The sequence below is a fragment of the Podarcis vaucheri genome (genome assembly GCF_965113315.1).
Source record: "Podarcis vaucheri genome assembly, chromosome: 3".
In the NCBI taxonomy this organism is placed as follows: domain Eukaryota; kingdom Metazoa; phylum Chordata; class Lepidosauria; order Squamata; family Lacertidae; genus Podarcis; species Podarcis vaucheri.
In genome coordinates, this window is record NC_138761.1 from 54,605,836 (window position 1) to 54,623,954 (window position 18,119).

At 40.8% G+C, this 18,119-nt stretch overlaps 1 protein-coding gene across 3 annotated transcripts in view; it reads left to right on the forward strand.

Annotated features, from left to right (window-relative positions):
* Nucleotides 1-18,119, forward strand: part of PRKN (parkin RBR E3 ubiquitin protein ligase) — a 634,267-nt gene that overhangs the window by 303,725 nt on the left and 312,423 nt on the right. For all 3 annotated transcript variants that reach the window (XM_082215278.1, XM_082215276.1, XM_082215277.1), the window contains exon 6: nt 16,575-16,690. In XM_082215278.1, the coding sequence (XP_082071404.1) occupies nt 16,575-16,690 (116 nt within the window). The remainder of the gene's footprint in view (nt 1-16,574; nt 16,691-18,119) is intronic.

Consider the following 18,119-nt stretch of genomic DNA (forward strand, 5'->3'; position numbering starts at 1 on the left):
ATTTGAAATGCATTTGGAGGCATCTTCTTGGACCAAAACACCTGTGGAATTAGGAGGGAAGCTAAGAGCATGTTAGAGTAGCAACACTTGTCATGGGGATTTTACATATCCCTACTGCTAGTTTTGTTGCCTTGGTAAAAATCAAATTTGCCCTGTTGTAGCAAACTAATTTACATTTTCATGGAATTATGCATATTGCATGCTTTCCGGTTTTATGGCTAATGGCCACAGTTGAACTAAGCACCTTTCCCATTTATTTTCTTAAGTTTATGAATGTACGTATAACTTTGTTAGATTGCGGTTGTTGTTGTTTTCTTTCCACAGGAGGGCTGAAATAAACATGATGCCATTGTTCACACACTAACTCTTTCCTTTCTGAGTATTAACATTCATGTTCAGAGACAACATTTGATAATATTTGAATATTTTCACAGTAGCCCAGACCAATCCCTAAAGTTTTCCAAACCTCTCCTATATGTGCTGAAGCATGACTCATGTCACATGTTGTTTCAAGTCATGTTCTAATACGTTTTTGGGATCATCACTTCTTTTTGCCTCTAGGATGCCTTTTACTTACAGGAAATAGGCAACCGCTGGTAGGTAATTTGATGGATTACTAAACTCTCCGTATTATGTTGTAATCATCAGGCTACATCACTTTGGATTATGTGTGCATTTATAGTCTCATCTATGATCATTGCAACAGTGACTGCATTTATAATGGGGCCTGGCACCATGCATAATTAAAAGCAGACAAAATAAATTCTGCTCTTGAAAACATCGTGGTAGCTGGTGGGATTTATAAGTACTCTAAAAAGGTTTAAAAGTTGTTTTCAATCCATCACTGGAAAGAAAATACTTCTGAATACCTTCTTCCAGGATTCATATTGAGTCCCGGCTGATATGGAGAATGAAGCCAGATAGCTTGGCTGCACCTTTTTCTGCAGCATTCTAGTTTTTTCTTGGGAGGAAAACCTGCTCCAAGATAATCCTTGATTATATCATGTAATTCTAACTGTAATTCTAACTTTAATCTATGATTAGAAGCCAAGATACATCTGGGTATTTCTCAGTCCTGGGAATACCCTTGCCTATGTTCTGATAACCAGAATCCAATTGCTGTAATCTTCTGAACATGTGATACCTTTATCCAGTAGGATTTTCACTGGGTATTATGATGGTAGGTTTTTTATTATCTTGTTGAGCACTTAAATTGATGAGGGGCACTATAAATATCTAGATTGCGATCTTAGACAACATGATTGAGTTTTACCTCAGGATTTTGGTGTTTCATGAAATAGTATAGTGCAGATCTAGTCATTAGAAATGCTACTACCTTTGAATTCATTCTCTACATAAAATGCACATATTTATATGCATTTTTAATCAAATGTTGGGAAATTGTGTTATCTGATTGATAGGCAAAACCCAGCCATCCTTTGAAATATGATATTTGATGAATGTTTCCAATGCAGTTCTTCAGCAATGTTTACACAATTGTGTATACCTGGGTAAAATGTGTGTAAAATGTATAGAAATGTGTTTATTAGAAGAAATTTGCACTAAATGCTGAATACACACACACACACACACACACACACACCAAAAAAAATCACCAACAGATGTGGAAATGTGGAGAATTTTAAGCTGGAAATATGAGAAACTGAGACAAACAAAAAATGACAGATTTTCCCATTTCCAGTAGAAAACTTGCATATGATCAGGTGGCATCCCCCCGCGGCCCCCCCCCCCGCTTTGGAAATGCAGGCATGCTTCAGAGATACTGCAGGATCGGTTCTGGACTGAACAATTTCTCTCCCCCCCCCAATACATACAAAAGTTAGGTTTACAATATACTGTAGTCTATTAAACCAGCCCCCCTGCCTGCAGGGGTGGGAGAGGAAAAACTGGGTTCCAGTCCTAGCCATCTCTACTCCCATGGCCAGAAGAGGGGCGTGGGACAGGCTGCCCCATAAGGAGCAATATCTGTAAAGCACAATAAAATGAGGTCTGCCTATAGTAGCTTCTATGATTTGTATCATGACCAAAGCAAAACCTCCTGTAGACAGATTCAAATAAAATCTTCTGGCTATTGCCTAATGGATATGTACTTTCTCCTCAAGGGTTCGATATTATTATATGCATTGTTCATTGGGGGGAAACCATCACTGTACTAATTTTTCAACTCTGAAATTTGTAATGGGAAATTATTTTTAAAAGGCATTGTCATGTAAGGGAGCAGAGCCTTCCTGATTGTGAAATGAATGGATATTCCTGTCTCATTTTTAAAGAGCCAGGCAATTAAGTAGTCTCTTTTCCTTAGTCAAGTTGTGATCGGCATGAAAGCATCATCAAGAGTCTCTTTCAGAATCACACTTTTGAGAAGGTGAGCAAAGAGACAGAACTATGACCTTGCTGAGAGTCACTCTGCAGTAATTCAACCGCAGGGGACTCATCAGCCCACTGTGATGCACTGGAGAATATATCAGGCTAAGAGATTTATCCGGTCTCAGTGGGAAAATATTAGATACAGGGTTCAGATCAGTCAGAAAATGTTACATTCTGGATTTCTGGGCTCATGCAAATGACATTATTATCTAAACGTGCTCTTGATCCTGTCTCTTAACTTGCTTCATGGGAAGTGCTTCAGTAATCCTGGAGGCTGCTGCTGGGTGTATCTGATTTAAGAGGCTCATAACATAGCACGTGTTTAAAAGGGTGATGGTACATAGAGGAGAAGGCAGTCTGCAAATCTAAGCGTTCCAGCTACTTAGTTCTACAAGTTAAAACACTCCTAGCACTTTTAAGAAAGAAGACAGAGCCAGAACATAAGAAGCAGCCATATCACGATATGGGTTTGTCTAGCTCAGTATTGTCTACGGACTGAAAATAGCTCTCCGGGATTTCAGGCAGGGGTCTTCCCCAGCCTTATCTGGAGACTTGAGTGTTACAATGTTCTGCATGCAAGGCAAGTGCTCTACCAATGAGGTATGGCCCTTTGTGGAACAGTGTGCCTCTCCCTTAAACAGACGGTACAGCATATGAGCTAGGGGTTCTTCGGAACATCATGCAGGGTTTCATTGCTGTACTCCCCCCCCTCTGCCTCACAATTCCATCCCCCCCCCCCCTTTTTGAGTTAGAGAAATGGTGTGAATAGGATAATGGTGCAATTAGACATTTATGTGGAGGCCCTGACATGTGTGCTATCATCTACATCATGGAGAGGATTATATGCTGCTGCTCCACCATATGAGGACCCCAGGTACCACCTGAATTTAGGCTACATCTCAATTTATGTTGTACATTAAAATTATGTGCTTTCTGGTGCATTTGGCTGTCCATATGGTGGATCAGGGACACAGGATCCACCCCTCCTGAAAAAGCACTGCAGCACAGCCAACTCGTCCAAACCTCCCCATCAGTCCAGCTTTAAGCACCTGGCCACCTGACCATGACTGTGTGTTATCTCCACTGTCTGGTCAAAGTACCTCCAGTCTGCTTGGAGGCATCAGTCATAGCAGAGGGTCAGGTGACAGGTGGGAAGGAGACTTTCCTTCTCCTTTTCTCTGTCCTTTGAAAGGCATGGGTCAGAGTGGAGTGGCAGAGGAATGCCCTGCCCTGGTCCCTCCCTTCCCTGTGGTTTTGCAAATGCCAATTTGGCATTATTTCAAGTGGCTTAGCATATTCAACTTGGGGGGGCTGAGGTTTGTAAAATACGCTAGTAACTCTGTTAATGTCAGTGGGACTCTTTCGAATTAAGTGGCTGGCTTTAGGTAATGTGCCAAATAAAGCCTAACATTGTGGGTAAATAAGTGAAAATGACCCATTCAGAACGGCTTCCGTGTCACTGAGATCACTTAAAGCGCTGGCCAAGGAGCTTGAAAGGATACTTGGAAGTGCACCGAAGTGTTTCCAGTGTCACTATGCCTCAACGCATCCTTGAAGGGCTCTGCCATGGCTTGAAATTTTATAGTGAGGAAAGAAAATAGACTCTGGGTGGCCTGTTATCCACAGTCTATCATGTCAGTGGTCTGTAACAGCTGCTTTTGGAGCCTGGGTAGCCTGTTATGCCAATCTGCCATTAATCTCCTGATCAATGATACAGCTTACTGTAACAGCTCTTTCTGGAGCTTTTAAGGCACGGTGTGTGAATGAATGCTCTGGGAGTTTTGAAGTCTTGGAGCATTAGCAGGAAAAAGTCTATGTTCAGATATATGGACTGTGTTTGCAGATTATGTTTATCTTTCAAAAAGTATTTATGAAAGCGAGGTAGTGTCAACCTGACCTGCTGCTGGGCTGGGACTTGGAGACTGTGGTGTAGCTTGTTAATTTGATCTTGATCCAAGCTGAGGACTGGTGCATAACATGTCTCATCTTATGAAAGGGCAGGAGTCATTGTGTTATTGTTATTTTAGCCATCCTCACTGGCAAGTATTTGGGCAACTAGTTTAGGACCCAAGTCAAACTGGAAAGCTGTCATATGTCAGAAAGCTGAAACTAATTGGTACGCTCAGTTGTGTGTGTGCCTGGGCCTTATAATGTCCAATAAGCATTTTTAATGTGAAAAGGGATTTGGGCAGAGAATATTCCCTGAAAGAAAAAGCCCTAAAATCTTAATATTTTTTTCACACTGGTTCATTGTTGTTTGCAACAGTGAATGTCTGCAGCTTTGGCAATGGTTCTTGTTCCTCCTAGTAACAATCATCTGTTCACATTGCCAGTTAGATTTGACTGTGCCTGCCTTATAAATTAGCCCCAAGTTATCTGTCTGCTTCCAAAAAGGCAAAATTATAGCCTATGCTTTGCTCCTAAATGAGGTTAGTGGAGGATGGATGGATGGAGCCCTCTTGTACAATTTAAAAGCACAGTGGTAAGAATAAAAATGGCAGGCTGGAAACACAGCAAGGTTATGGAAGAGGTGCAGAACACACCCTTCAACTATACTGTGGAAGTGCAGCATCTTCAACATAGTGTCAGTTCACTCCTAACTTTGAATCAGGGGTCTCCTTGGATAGGGAGTGCAGGAAGCAGCCCACTATGCCACTTCCACTTACACAGAGGAATCTCATTCCTGCAGAACTTTCGGGCTCCAAGATTCCAGCTGGAAGACAAGAGATTTCTAAACAAGAAGTCTGGGCTCACTTCTGGCTGTGAGAGCCTCACCCCATCACCACAGGAGCAGAGGAGATAGGAGAGGCAGACAGGAGCTACCAGGCCTAGCTAGCTGGACAAGGCTACTGTTAATCTGAGATTACTCCGTGGGGAAGCCTACTGCTCAGGCTTGCCTGAGAGCTAGGAATGGGCAGAGTATCCAGCTCAAATATAAGCTATTAGGAAGGGCTATTTGTAATTTTGAAAAATAGCCATGAAGCTGGAACAAACCATGCTCATGATGAAGATGTTCACACGGAGGTGGTGCCTGCTATTAATGCCTGAATGCCATGGGTGAATTCTATTGGATCAGCTAAGAGACCAGCTTCACCAATGCACATCAAGATATGTGGAAGGGTGTGATGAGTTTCCATTGGTACTGCTGAAAGACCAGTAACCTTTGGCTACTTCTTTCTGAATTGTTCCATCCCAGCTGGTCATTGCAGGCACTTCGTAACAGAGGCTAGTGTCTGAGCTTGTTTCTTCCCATCTTCCAAACTCTCTTCCTTTTGTGCCATGCTTTTTAGACTGCAAGCCTGAAGGCAGAGAATCTGAACTGCAAAGTTACTATATTGAACTTGCAACATGGAGAAAAAATTGTGAGCCACTCTACCTATTTTCATCTGAACAGCAAGATAAAAAATAATGTTTTAAATAAGTAAATTTTAGTATTAACTCCCCACCCAGCTTGATTCAGAAATGGGTCTGCATCTTTGGAGAACACTCTTAAGAAGCCCCTTAGAATTCAAAATTTTATCCATAATGTTCACTGTAGTATATCTTATTAACTTAAATCTTCATATATTTTTTTCATCCATTATTATGGTTGGTAATTGCTGCTCCAAAAGGATTTTGAAGGCTCTAATTTACTCTGGGAAATGTCACAGTGGAAAATGGATCTGTGCTGTTTCTGAGCTTGCCGCCCATTTGTGGGAATGCCTTCAAATTGTTTTCTGGTATGTGTGGAAGCCCCTCTTCTTCTTCTTTTAAAAAATGTGTTTGTTTATTTTAATGGATTAATACTTTAGAATTTCCACTAGACCTTGCCTTTCGTTGCATGCTTGAACTTCATTCATACATTTGCTGATTGGTTGTTTTGTCTTTAATTACTATTTTAAAATGTTTTGTAGTAAGAAGTTATGATTCTCTGGGAGCTTACCTCCTATAGGCATTTCCTTCTTGACAGTGGCAGCAGCATTGGCTTGCAATGGCAGTGTTGCTTTGTTCCATGTGTGCTATATGCACGTTGCCTGGAAATTTTCGTTGTTCTGAGATGGGTGTGAACATGCAGGTGCGTGTGAGTTTGCCCTTGTTCTTTCCTCATTGGATTTCCCATACTTGGCAGTTACTTACTCTAAAAAGTAAATGCTACTTGCCTTTAAAAAAAGAGAGAGAGAGAGAGAGAGACAGACAGACAGACAGACAGACAGACAGACAGACATCTGAGCAACTTTAAAGGGTTTGCTGTGATAGCCAAAGACTGCTGGTCTCATTCAGTAGCAGCCGGAGATTTGAGGAAAGGGATTTTGTTTCCACAGGGTGATTTCATTATATGTGATGGATAAAATATCTCAAGCAATTATATAAGAACCTGATACTATGTGTCTCAGCAGAGCAATGAGCTTATCTGTTGAAATAAAATCCCCAGTAAAATCTAAGCAGCAGACTACGTTTACAATTTATATATGAAGTTGAACTGTTCTGGTAATACACTTCCTACCTAATATAAATTACACAGTGATTTCGTGCCTCCTTTCTCTAAGGATGCTCCTGAAAATCTGATCCAAAATTATTGCAGCATTCCGGAATTTCAGCTGGCCTTGCTTCTGAAGTGGAATATTAGGAATTATCCTTTGTTGTTGTTTTCCAATTTTTGTGGAAAACACTGTGCATGCATAGTTTGCTACTGTTCCTTTTCCTCCTTTGCAAACCTCCCCCAGTACATTACCAAAGCAGACATGCACAATGATAAACTGCAAGAGAAAAAGAAGAAATATTGATGCTGTATGTAGGATTGTATCATTTTTTGTGTGAGAGAGTGCATGCAGTTTTTACTGATATGAGCTAGAAAATAAAAAGCAAATTTGATGTGATTGGCTGCTATTGTATCAGGATTATATTGGGGTGGTCTTTTACCAATGTGCAGCGGTATGTTTGAAAATGACTAGAATCATAGAATCATAGAATCACAGAGTTGGAAGAGACCACAAGGGCCATCGAGTCCAACCCCCTGCCAAGCAGGAAACACCATCAGAGCACTCCTGGCATATGGTTGTCAAGCCTCTGCTTAAAGACCTCCAAAGAATGAGACTCCACCACACTCCTTGGCAGCAAATTCCACTGTCGAACAGCTCTTACTGTCAGGAAGTTCTTCCTAATGTTTAGGTGGAATCTTCTTTCTTGTAGTTTGGATCCATTGCTCCGTGTCCGCTTCTCTGGAGCAGCAGAAAACAACCTTTCTCCCTCCTCTATATGATATCCTTTTATAAGGATGTCCTTTTATAAGGACTAACAGCAGTCCTAACTATAGGAAGCTGGTGTAACTTAGGCCAGTGTAATTTATACCGGTGTAAGTTACCCTTATCCCAAACTCCATTTAGGAGCCCCAGGTTGAGCCAGCAGGTGAGTATAGGTTTCAAGGATTGGGCCCTAGGTCCCACAATCAAGCTGAACAGCATTTGGAATAGGTGTAAGTCTCTCCTTGCCCTGTCCTGCCTTCACCACATCCCTTGAATATTCATTATGGGGTTTACACTGGCATAAATTATGTCATTTTAAGGAGCTTGCTCATTCAAAAGATCTTGATCTGTGCTGGAGTAAGAGACTTACGGCCTGGCTCAAGTGGGAATGCCCAAGATTCACTAAATCAAAATTATCTCATCCCTGTGGACCTTGGGTTTGGATTGCGTTGTATAAGGCTACTCAGAAGTAAGCCCTGTTGAATTCAATATGACTTCCAGGTAACTCAGTATGGAATTGCACTCCAAAGACTGCAATTCTTTGTACACTTACTAGGGCATAAGTTCCAGTGCTTTTTTCTGGAGGTACACAGGGGTACGCATACCCCTAAACATTTTGTGAATCTTGGTACCTTTGTCCATTTACTGTATTTATTTTTCCTGATTTGAACTATAAAATGGTGATTTTCTTGAGTCAAAATGAGAGTACCCCTAAACATTTATTTGTAGAAAAAAGCACTGGTAAGTTCAGTTATATTCAGTGGAGCTTACGAAGTAGATCTGTATAGGATTTCACTGACCTAGGAGCACCAGATATAGGACAGAGTGAATTAGAATAATAGTAAGGGGGAAATATTCTTACCCCTGCTTTTCAACAAGAAAAGTCAATTTTGTTAATAATTCTAGGGTCTCATAATGTGCTATATAAAATGAATATTCTGCCACGGTAGAAATACACACACACCTTGAAGTAAGATTACTTCTGACCATATTGAAAGAAATCTTGGAAGAAAAGAATAAAAAGGGGAAGACAAGTAATACAATATTTTCCCATTAAGCAAAACTTTGATAGAAGTCAAAGTCATTCCCAGTCCAGCAAAAAAGTATGATATAACAAAAAAACCCAATTTTCTCTTTCATCAAATATGCATTGTCTTTTGTACAATGCTAATAAATTTTGAAATGACAATTTTGAACTGTTCTAAGAACTGAAAAGAACATCACTGGGATATTTGTCTTTTCAAACAATCATACATGATCCCTACTATTGTAGGGTTTATCCTATTTTATTTATTAATTTTAAATTAGCAATATGGGTGGGTGGGTGGGTATGGGTTACACAGTTGAATAAAGTGAAGAGTTATTGGCATCAGAAGACATGAGTCAGATAGCCACTCATAAGGACATACTGAAAACCTTGTACCAGGTTTCAGTAATAACTTATCTGTCCCCCTAAGCTGAATGCAATCCACCTGGCATACTTTCTGGTTTATCTAGAACAGTAATGGGGAACATGTATAGTTGGACTCTTAACTACCACCATTCCCAGCCAGCATGGCAAATAGTCAAGGATGGTGGGAGTTGTAGTCCACACGTTTCCCATGCCTGATCTAGCAGAAAAACTCCTTTTGCTGGAACTATGAAAACAGAGTGGTATGTCATCAAAGACCACGGTATCAAAAACTGCTGGTTTGCATAGTCTGCAGAAGTTTCTCTGCCCATTTTTAAAAGGCATACACCATGGGTTTTTGTTTTTTGTTTCCTTTGTAAACCCCTCTGAACTAGATGAAATAACACACCCTGAGTGTCAAATTAACGTAAAAGACTTTGAATTTATATGCAATCCCAGATTCACTGTCTCTGATACAGTTTGAATTATTGTGACTAGTTATTCAAGGGATACAAGGCAGCTGGGGGTGGGTGGAGGAAAATGGCTGGATGACATTGCATGTATTACCGGTAAGTTTCTTTTCTAGATTATGTTCACTTGAATCTCTTTGAGAAATATGATTATATGGATATGCGTTGTCGTGTAGATCAGTTCACCAATGTTCTAGTTTCCTTTCCTATTTTAGTGTACTTGTTTAATTATTATGTGGTTTTGATCAGTGGCTTTTTCGTGAAGGCTTGGTTAGTTTGTTTGAAAAGGGAAGGGCACACAGATCTGACAATAAAGTGTTTCTTTTCCTCTTCTAAGTGAGACATTGCCAGAGGACTCAGTCTGTTAGTGTATTTGAACTTTTCCTTCATGGAGCCCCTTTGGAGTCTTAAATTGGCATACAAATTCAAATCTGATTGCCTGTGGAAATTAAGCCTGGAGGAATGGATGGTTTCTCTACAGGAAACACTTGATAATAAAATTGAACAGTTGGATTCTACTTTGAGGGCTGATATATACATGTAAGACCTGAAAATCAGCAGCGATGTCTAGCATAAGATGATGGAGATACATTTTAAATAGCTTCTTTGATGCCAAGCTTTATTTGTAGCTCATATTAGACCATACATATCTTTAACAATCTATATGTTAATGCAGTGGGTTGGGTTCAATACAGCTAGGATGAATCGTGACCTAAATTTTATTGCTGGCACTTACCTCCTCAAATAATTCAGGCTGGATTCAACAAACTATGACCTCTAGCTATGGTTTTGCAATTTTCGTGTCATATTGCCCAGGTATGCAAAAGGAGGATGCGGACAGTTGAAAATGGGTTGAATCATGGCTTCAGTTTTTCTAACTACATCAAATAATGCTGGTAGAGAGAGGGGGGAATACATATTTGTGGTATAACTTGTCTAGAGAGGAGGACTGGGATGAACCATCACAGGATGCTTACACTAAGTTGGTCCATCTATCTCAGGATTGATGTAGTGAGATACACAGACTGGCAGTGCTTCTCCAGGGTTTCAGAAAGAGGTCTCTCTTGGCCCTTCCTGGAGATGCCAGGAATTGAGTGGGACCTTCTGCATGCAAACTAGATGCTCTGCCACTGAACTAATGACTCTTCCCCAGGAGAATCATGTCCAAAACCCCTCTGTAGCAGACACTTCGTTTATTTAAAAGGCTTAGTAAACTGCTTAATATTTCAGAAATATTCAATGGTGCAGAGTCTAAAATATAAGCAGTAAATCATTCAAGGAAAAACAGAAGCTCAATGCAATAATACGGAAATATGAAAGCAAATGGAACAGAAATTCAGACACATAAACCAGGGTCCATTCTTGTGGATCAAGGAACGCATGGGCAAAAAGATAAGATGTTTGAAACAATTCACAATTGCTGCTTCACATAAGGCAGAGAGGGAAGAGCATTCTACAGTACAGGGGCCACAGCAGAAAATGCCCGTTTTCAGGTCACTGCCCTATGAGACTGTGTATGGTGTGACAGCACAAGTAGAATTCCTCCAGATGGTATAAATGCTCTTACAGGCCAGGTGGTCTTTCAGGTAACATGGCTGAATTGTTCAAGGCTTGCACATTAAAAGGATGTTGAACATGGCCTAGGAGGTGATCAGTAGTTGTCAAGTACCTCAGGGTCCAGGGAGGGCTTCCCAAAAGATAACCCCCACTCCCCTGCTAGCTTGAATTAGCCATGGTGGGCAGGGTTCCAGAGAGCATGGTTCAAAATGCAGCGGCAAGGTTGCTGACCAGAGTTGTTTTTTATTTGAGATTGTAAGATGTTTTGAGGCAGAAGTATTTTTTTAAAAATACTTGTTGCCCCAATACACTTTCCTTGCCCTATTGCTTAATTTGTGAAATTCCACAAAATTTCATTTGAAAAAATTGTAGGAAGGAACTAGGAAGCCTCTGGTCCTCCAGATATTGCAGGACTCCAAGTCCCATCAGCATGGCCCATCATAACTGAAGGGGGGAGCTGTAGTCTGACAACATTTGGAGAGCACCAGATTTCCCATTCCTGATGTAGTGAGAGGGAATACAGTGACTCAGGTGGGCAAAAATGTCACATAACAAGTTGTACTATTACTGCTGATAATAATGTATATCTCCAAGTTTAGTCAAAGCATTTCCAAGTAAACGGGCAGCAATAAGTTCTTGGGTAGCTCAATATAAAGGCTTTGAAAGTGCACAAAAAATTGAATATGACCATCGACAATAGAGCAATGTGAGTGTCTCTCTCCAATATCTGCTTTCTGTCTGTGTGCTGACTGACTGAACCCACTGCCCTTTTCAGAATGCCTCTGGCGAAGTCGGAGAAAAGACCTGCTATTCATGATAAAAGCTCTTTGGGCTCAGTCTCCTTTGCCAGTTCTTCATCAAGGCTGTCCAGATCCAGTACGCTTGGTCTCAGTTAATAGATCAACTCTGACCTTTGTGGGAGAGAGAGAGCGGGAAGCGGGGGTGAGAAATGTATGAGAACACTTTAAAAAATATTTCTGAATGAGGTGCTAGGCCACAGAGGGGAAGTTATGATTCTACATGCAATTTAATCATACTTCCTTTTCCCCGACTCGGTGCCTGAGGCTTTGGATAATAAACTAAGTCTGAAAGAGACTCTTTGGGGGTCTCAGGTATGGTGCCCCAAAGGTGCCCAGGAGGGCTTGACTTCAGTGGTAGGTGGGGATGGGATAAGGGAGTGAGTCTTAGACTTGAACCCTCCCTGTGTCTTAGGGACGGGAGCATGACAGGACTGAGTATTGGAACAGGCTTGAAAGTCAAACAAATCTGTTATAAGTGTTTCAAAAAATAGGTTGTTTAACAGCGGGTATTTTGAATCAAGCTAGAGGGAGAGTTGATGGGTGAGTTCTCTCCCTCCCTCCCTCCCTCCCTCCCTCCCTCTCTCTCTCTCTCTCTCTCTCTCTGACTGTCTCTCTTTCACACACACACACACTTCTAGCGTGTTAGCCTGTTCTTCCAAGTACTGCATAGAAAATAGAGGGTTACTTCCTTGAAGCAAAATGCTAACTGCACACAGACCAAGAGGCTGGATAGTTTGAGAGTTAACTGTACTACAATGGATTAAGTTCTTTGAGGTTTGTAGCCAGCCTGTTAATCAGCAAACAAATATTATCTGGATTTAATTTTGGGGATAAATGTTACTTGTATATTTGGTAATCATGCTTTTTATGGCAATATTGTCCTTTAAAAACAAACAAAAAAGGATTATGCACAGAACGTACATCTATTGGCTGCTTTTCAAAAACTAATAATTTCCTTTGTGTTAATAACTTGCGCAGCATTCTACACAGAGAGCACACACAATTAGAATTCAAAAATAATTAGCAACATTTCCCCCCAAAATGCAGATTAATTACTAATGATAAAAGTTATAATATCTGGTCTCTGGAGACAGCAATGTAGCTAACTACAACTTAATGGAATATCCATGTGTAAGAAATGTGGTAGCTTCTTACGTGTCATAATTTCCTTCCCTGCTAATAAAAGAAGCTTGTCGGAAATAATAGCACAGGTTCGGTGGGAATTGCTTTGGGCATAGCAGGAAACTCCGCCAATGGTGTTGATGATAGAAAGGGCTTAATATTGCAGAATGAAACCTATCCAATGGAAAAGAATGTTTCTGATGGCAGAGGCCTCAGCTGTGCCCAGACAGGTGGAAAGTTACCGCTGGTGGTTCTCTTGCCAGCAGAAGTAGGCAGAAAGCCATTATATGGCACATTTGAGAGATGGGGATAGTATACCAGCAGCTTTGGATCTGCTGCACTCAAAGCCTTTGCATCCCCCAAGGGACTCAATTCTTTGTTCCCTCAGCTATGCCAGCCTGGAGCTGGCATAGTGAAAAAGAAAGAAAAACTGCTCTTACACACACCTGTTCTGTTTTGCCTGGTGCAAGCTCACAGGGCTTGTGATTCAGCAATGGATCCATCCCTGCACTGTTCCCCAACCCCACTTAGGATTGCTCTGTAACTCCCCAGAAACTAGACCCACATTATATCAATTTAAACTTCATATCGAAATCATATTAATGATTAAATGCCTAGCAGTTCACCGTAGTTACAGCATATTCTGTTACAAATCTGTTTATCTGAAAGGGACTCGAGGGCCATTAGCTCCACTCTTGCCATGGGAATGACATTAACAGTGCATCCTACAGTTCAAAAGCATACCAATGTGAGTAGATAAATAGGTACCGCTGTGGTGGGAAGGTAAACGGTGTTTCCATGTACTCTGGCACTTGTCACAGTATTCCATACGCCAGAAGCGGTTTTGTCATGCTGGCCACGTGACCCAGAAAAACTGTATGCGGACAAACACCAACTCCCTCGGCCTGAAAGTGGAGATAAGCTCCGCACCCCATAGTTGAATTTGACTGGACTTAACCATCCAGGGGTCCTTTAGCTTTACCTTTTACCTTACTCAGAAGTAAGCCACATCAAGTTCCATGAGAGTTATTCCCATTTAAGTGAGTTCATAGAAATATCTAAATTATTCTTAACAGATGTATAATTTTAATAATAATGGCAGAAGGACAAATTATTGGAGAAAGTTGTCTTTTTAAATTCTCCAACTTTAAAATTCATATCAGGTTCATGATACAGAACCATATCTTTACCAGTGGTATTACACCCCTGCAGTAATAAAAAAAAGATGTTCAAGGAAATGTAGGTGATATCAATGTGTGAACACAAATTTTATGTGCATTTTGGTGAAACTGCAAGTCATTAACCATTAGTATTGACACCAAATCCCAAAGTCAATGATCCCAAAGTCTTGATAAATATCCAGATAAATGTTATTAGAGCAAAATAGAAGGAGAGGAAGAAATTGTGTGCTTTCATTCTTTTATCCTTTTTACTGGGTTTTCACAGCATTAGACTTTTTCTTAGACTCTTAGACTCAATTTCAAGTTGGAATTCAGAAAGAACAGCACAATAATAATATTCTACAATATTCTAAAACACTTCTTGTGGTCATGATTGAATCACCACTTTGCAAGGCAGACTTAAATTATCTGTTTTTATAAAATACTCAGAAAAGGGGGGTGTTGTTTTTCACATCACAATATATTATTTTTTTGGGAGAAGCAAATGTTCATGCGATGCATTGTCAGACTCCAGTAGTCAACACCGCTATAATATATCTGTTCTGGTCCATCAGTTGTTTACAATGCAACATGATGTAGTGCAGTTGGCAAGTTATTCATATCATGAAGAACAATGTGGGCATGAGTTTCTCCTGGCAATGGTTCTTGCTGTTTACAGATCTGACAAATTTTGAAAATACCTAGTTGAAATGAATAGGATCAAATTATACCATAGAGCTGCATTCCTACTGTCAGGGAAGAGTTAGAGTTAGAAGTTTCCAGTTTCTCCGAGGGAGAAAGCATTCCACAAAGGGGGGGGAGGACCAGGAAATGCAAGGGTTAAGTTCTAGCTCAGATTCGGAGGAGGGGAGATACAAGCCAGCTCTAGTGAGGAGGTTAGAAAAAAGAGCGGGAAAGCGAAGGGAAGGGCGCCTTCGCCATTTTGAGGGTGGCTGGTCACGGAGAAGCAGAGCTCAGAAGGTATCTGAAATAAGTGACTCTGAGGAAGAATAGTTAAAGATAAGAACCATTTATAAGTTTGTTTGTTAATGCACAATGAAAAGTTATAAAAGAACAAGAAGCATTTGTGTGGTGATCTGAAGAGGACAACGACCAGTCTTGACACCTGCTTGCTAGCTATACATTAAATGACTGTGTAAAAAAACCAAAAAACAGCATGGAGGCAGTAAACTATATATTGGGGGAGGGCGGACAGAATCCCTTTCATCAAGAAAAGTATATTCCTTATTAAATGCAGCACACAGCACAGTGTGTCATGATAGTAAACTCTGTTCTTTGTTGCTGGGATATTTATGTCCTCTGTTTACACTTTGTCATACCCTTAGCAGTAGATATAATTCTGTTGGGTTTACAACACTTTGTACAGAACTGTACAGAAGTTCTCCAGTGATATACTTTTTAACTGGGTAACTTTTTATGCTTCTGTAATGTCTTTTTGGGAGGGGGGTGTCCCCACTCCTTCTACAATAGTTAAACAGCCACATAAACATCTTCTTTTGATAAGCAACATTTCTGCTCATGTTGCACATTTCTGTTTGTATTTCCATATAAGGTTATAGATTCTTGATACTCTCAGAACTTAAAGGTGTGTTTGGTGATGGTTTCAACAGAGTTATGCTTTACTCACAGTGTATTAATAGAAATAGAGCTGGGAGAGTCTAGGAGTCTGGCTTTCTGTTTCTGCCTAGTCAAAGGGCAATACCTTCTATTCTCTGGATTTCAACTCAGAAATTCATTAATCCTGGACCAGAGTAGGGAATTGATGGCCCTCCAGATATTTTATGTGCCATAACTCCCATCACACCTGAACATTTTCTATGCTGGCTAAGGCTGAAGGGCGCTAAAGGCAGCAACATCTGAAGGGTCACAAGTTCTCATTCTCTGGTTTAGCTTCCACTGCATTCATGTACTGCCTTGCCCTGATTCTAACATGCTTCCCAAGCTAGAAGTGGAAGTGTAGATATGTTACATTGATTAGCATCTGGATGTGGGGAAATCCACTACTCAACAACAGACTTTTGTGAGTAAGGTCTGAGTGAGGAAATAGCCTCCTGTTGTTTAGTCGTTTAGTCGTGTCCGACTCTTCGTGACCCCATGGAAATAGCCTCCTACATGTGGATAAATCCTTGTAGAATCCAGGACCTTTTTATTTCTGTACCAGTTTGGTTCTCCATTAATCCCTTATTCCTGCAAGAAAACCATCACAGAATCTATGCAAGTGCTAATGCATTCTCTTTCTTCAGATGATGTCCAAAGAGCAAAATATACACCTTGTACAAAGATACTGTGAGGCATCCTTCCTAAAGCATTCCTAATGAGCATCCCCTTTTTCCACTGGCAGTAGTGATTTATCTACTGCCTCAGACTTCACTTCGACTAAGATAAAGAGAGGACATGAAGTGCAAGTATGTAATCTTCCTTTTATCTCTTCTTCAATATTGCAGGAATTCTACTTTAAATGTGGAGCACACCCAACCTCTGACAGTGAGACATCTGTGGCACTGAACCTCATTACAACAAATAGTCGGTGCATATCATGTATAACCTGTACAGATGTTCGGTAAGTCAGCTTGAAGAATGCCAAGCACAGTATCCTGGCAATACTATGACTGCATTTTTAGGGTGTGCTACTTAATTTAAATTCTGTTTTGTTACAATAGAATATGAATCACACTTTCCGCAATAGAGTTTCTGGGGTTTTTATAACAAAAATCATTGTGTTGATCCTGCTACTGAATCAATTGGCAATATGCATTACATTAATTTCCCTCATCCAATCTATTAGGGACACAAATGCTGCGTACATATGCAATGATCATTTTTGCAATTCTGGAATAAAAACATTTAAATAATAATAATAACAAGGTCAAGTGGTCCACTTTTAAATCTGGGGGGAGACAGTGGTCCAGTTCAGAGAATCATTTTAAGTTTTATAAACCCGGTTTATGAACCTGGGAATTAGCATCAAAGCACTCTTTCCTCACACCATATCCTGATTTTGGTGTAATATTCAAGGCTTGTATTGTGCTAGAGTTCCCCATTAGGTCCATAAAGACAGCATGTTTATAGTTGTATACTGGAACTGTTCCATAGGTAAAGGGACCCCAGACCATTAGGTCCAGTCGTGACCGACTCTGGGGTTGCGACGCTCATCTCGCTTTATTGGCCGAGGGAGCCAGCGTACAGTCATGTGGCCAGCATGACTAAGCCGCTTCTGGCGCACAAGAGCAGCACACGGAAACGCCGTTTACCTTCCCGCTGGAGCGGTACTATTTATCTACTTGCACTTTGATGTGCTTTCGAACTGCTAGGTTGGCAGGAGCAGGGACCGAGCAATGGGAGCTCACCCCGTCGCGGGGATTTGAACCGCCGACCTTCTAATCGGCAAGTCCTAGGCTCTGTGGTTTAACCCACAGCACCACCCGTTCCATACTTAGTGTCACTTAACAAGCCAGGAAACCACAACTCTGGCCTAATATAAGCCAATATCTTCATGCTTCAGCCAATGTGTGGTAGGAGAGGTAGAGGGAAAGTGTTGAGCCCCAAGACATATTCCCAACTTTGTAAACCAGCATGCATGAAGCCTTGAATGATTAAAGTGGTCTTGAGCAGGGACAGGGAGAGAGAATTTCTGGAAAGGCATACACAGTTTGAAAATAAATAGATGTTATTTTTTTCTTCATCTCAAGCACAACACAATATAGTCCATTAAACTGTTTCGCTGTGCTGCTGGTGCTGCCTTGACTGTCTGCTGACAGTACTTTGCTGTAGAAAATGAGCCTTTCTGATAGGTTAAAAGATAAGTCAGCTTTGAAAAGAATAGTGGGATGCCCATCACTTCACAGATATTTGAGAGTTATAAAACTGTCATCTGTCTCTCTTACAATTCATCTTTCAGGCACACTATGCTGAATCACTTCAGTAGCTTGTGCCGTCCATTAGGTCTAGAGTGTCACCCAGCTGCTGGGACAAAAAGTATTGAACACATT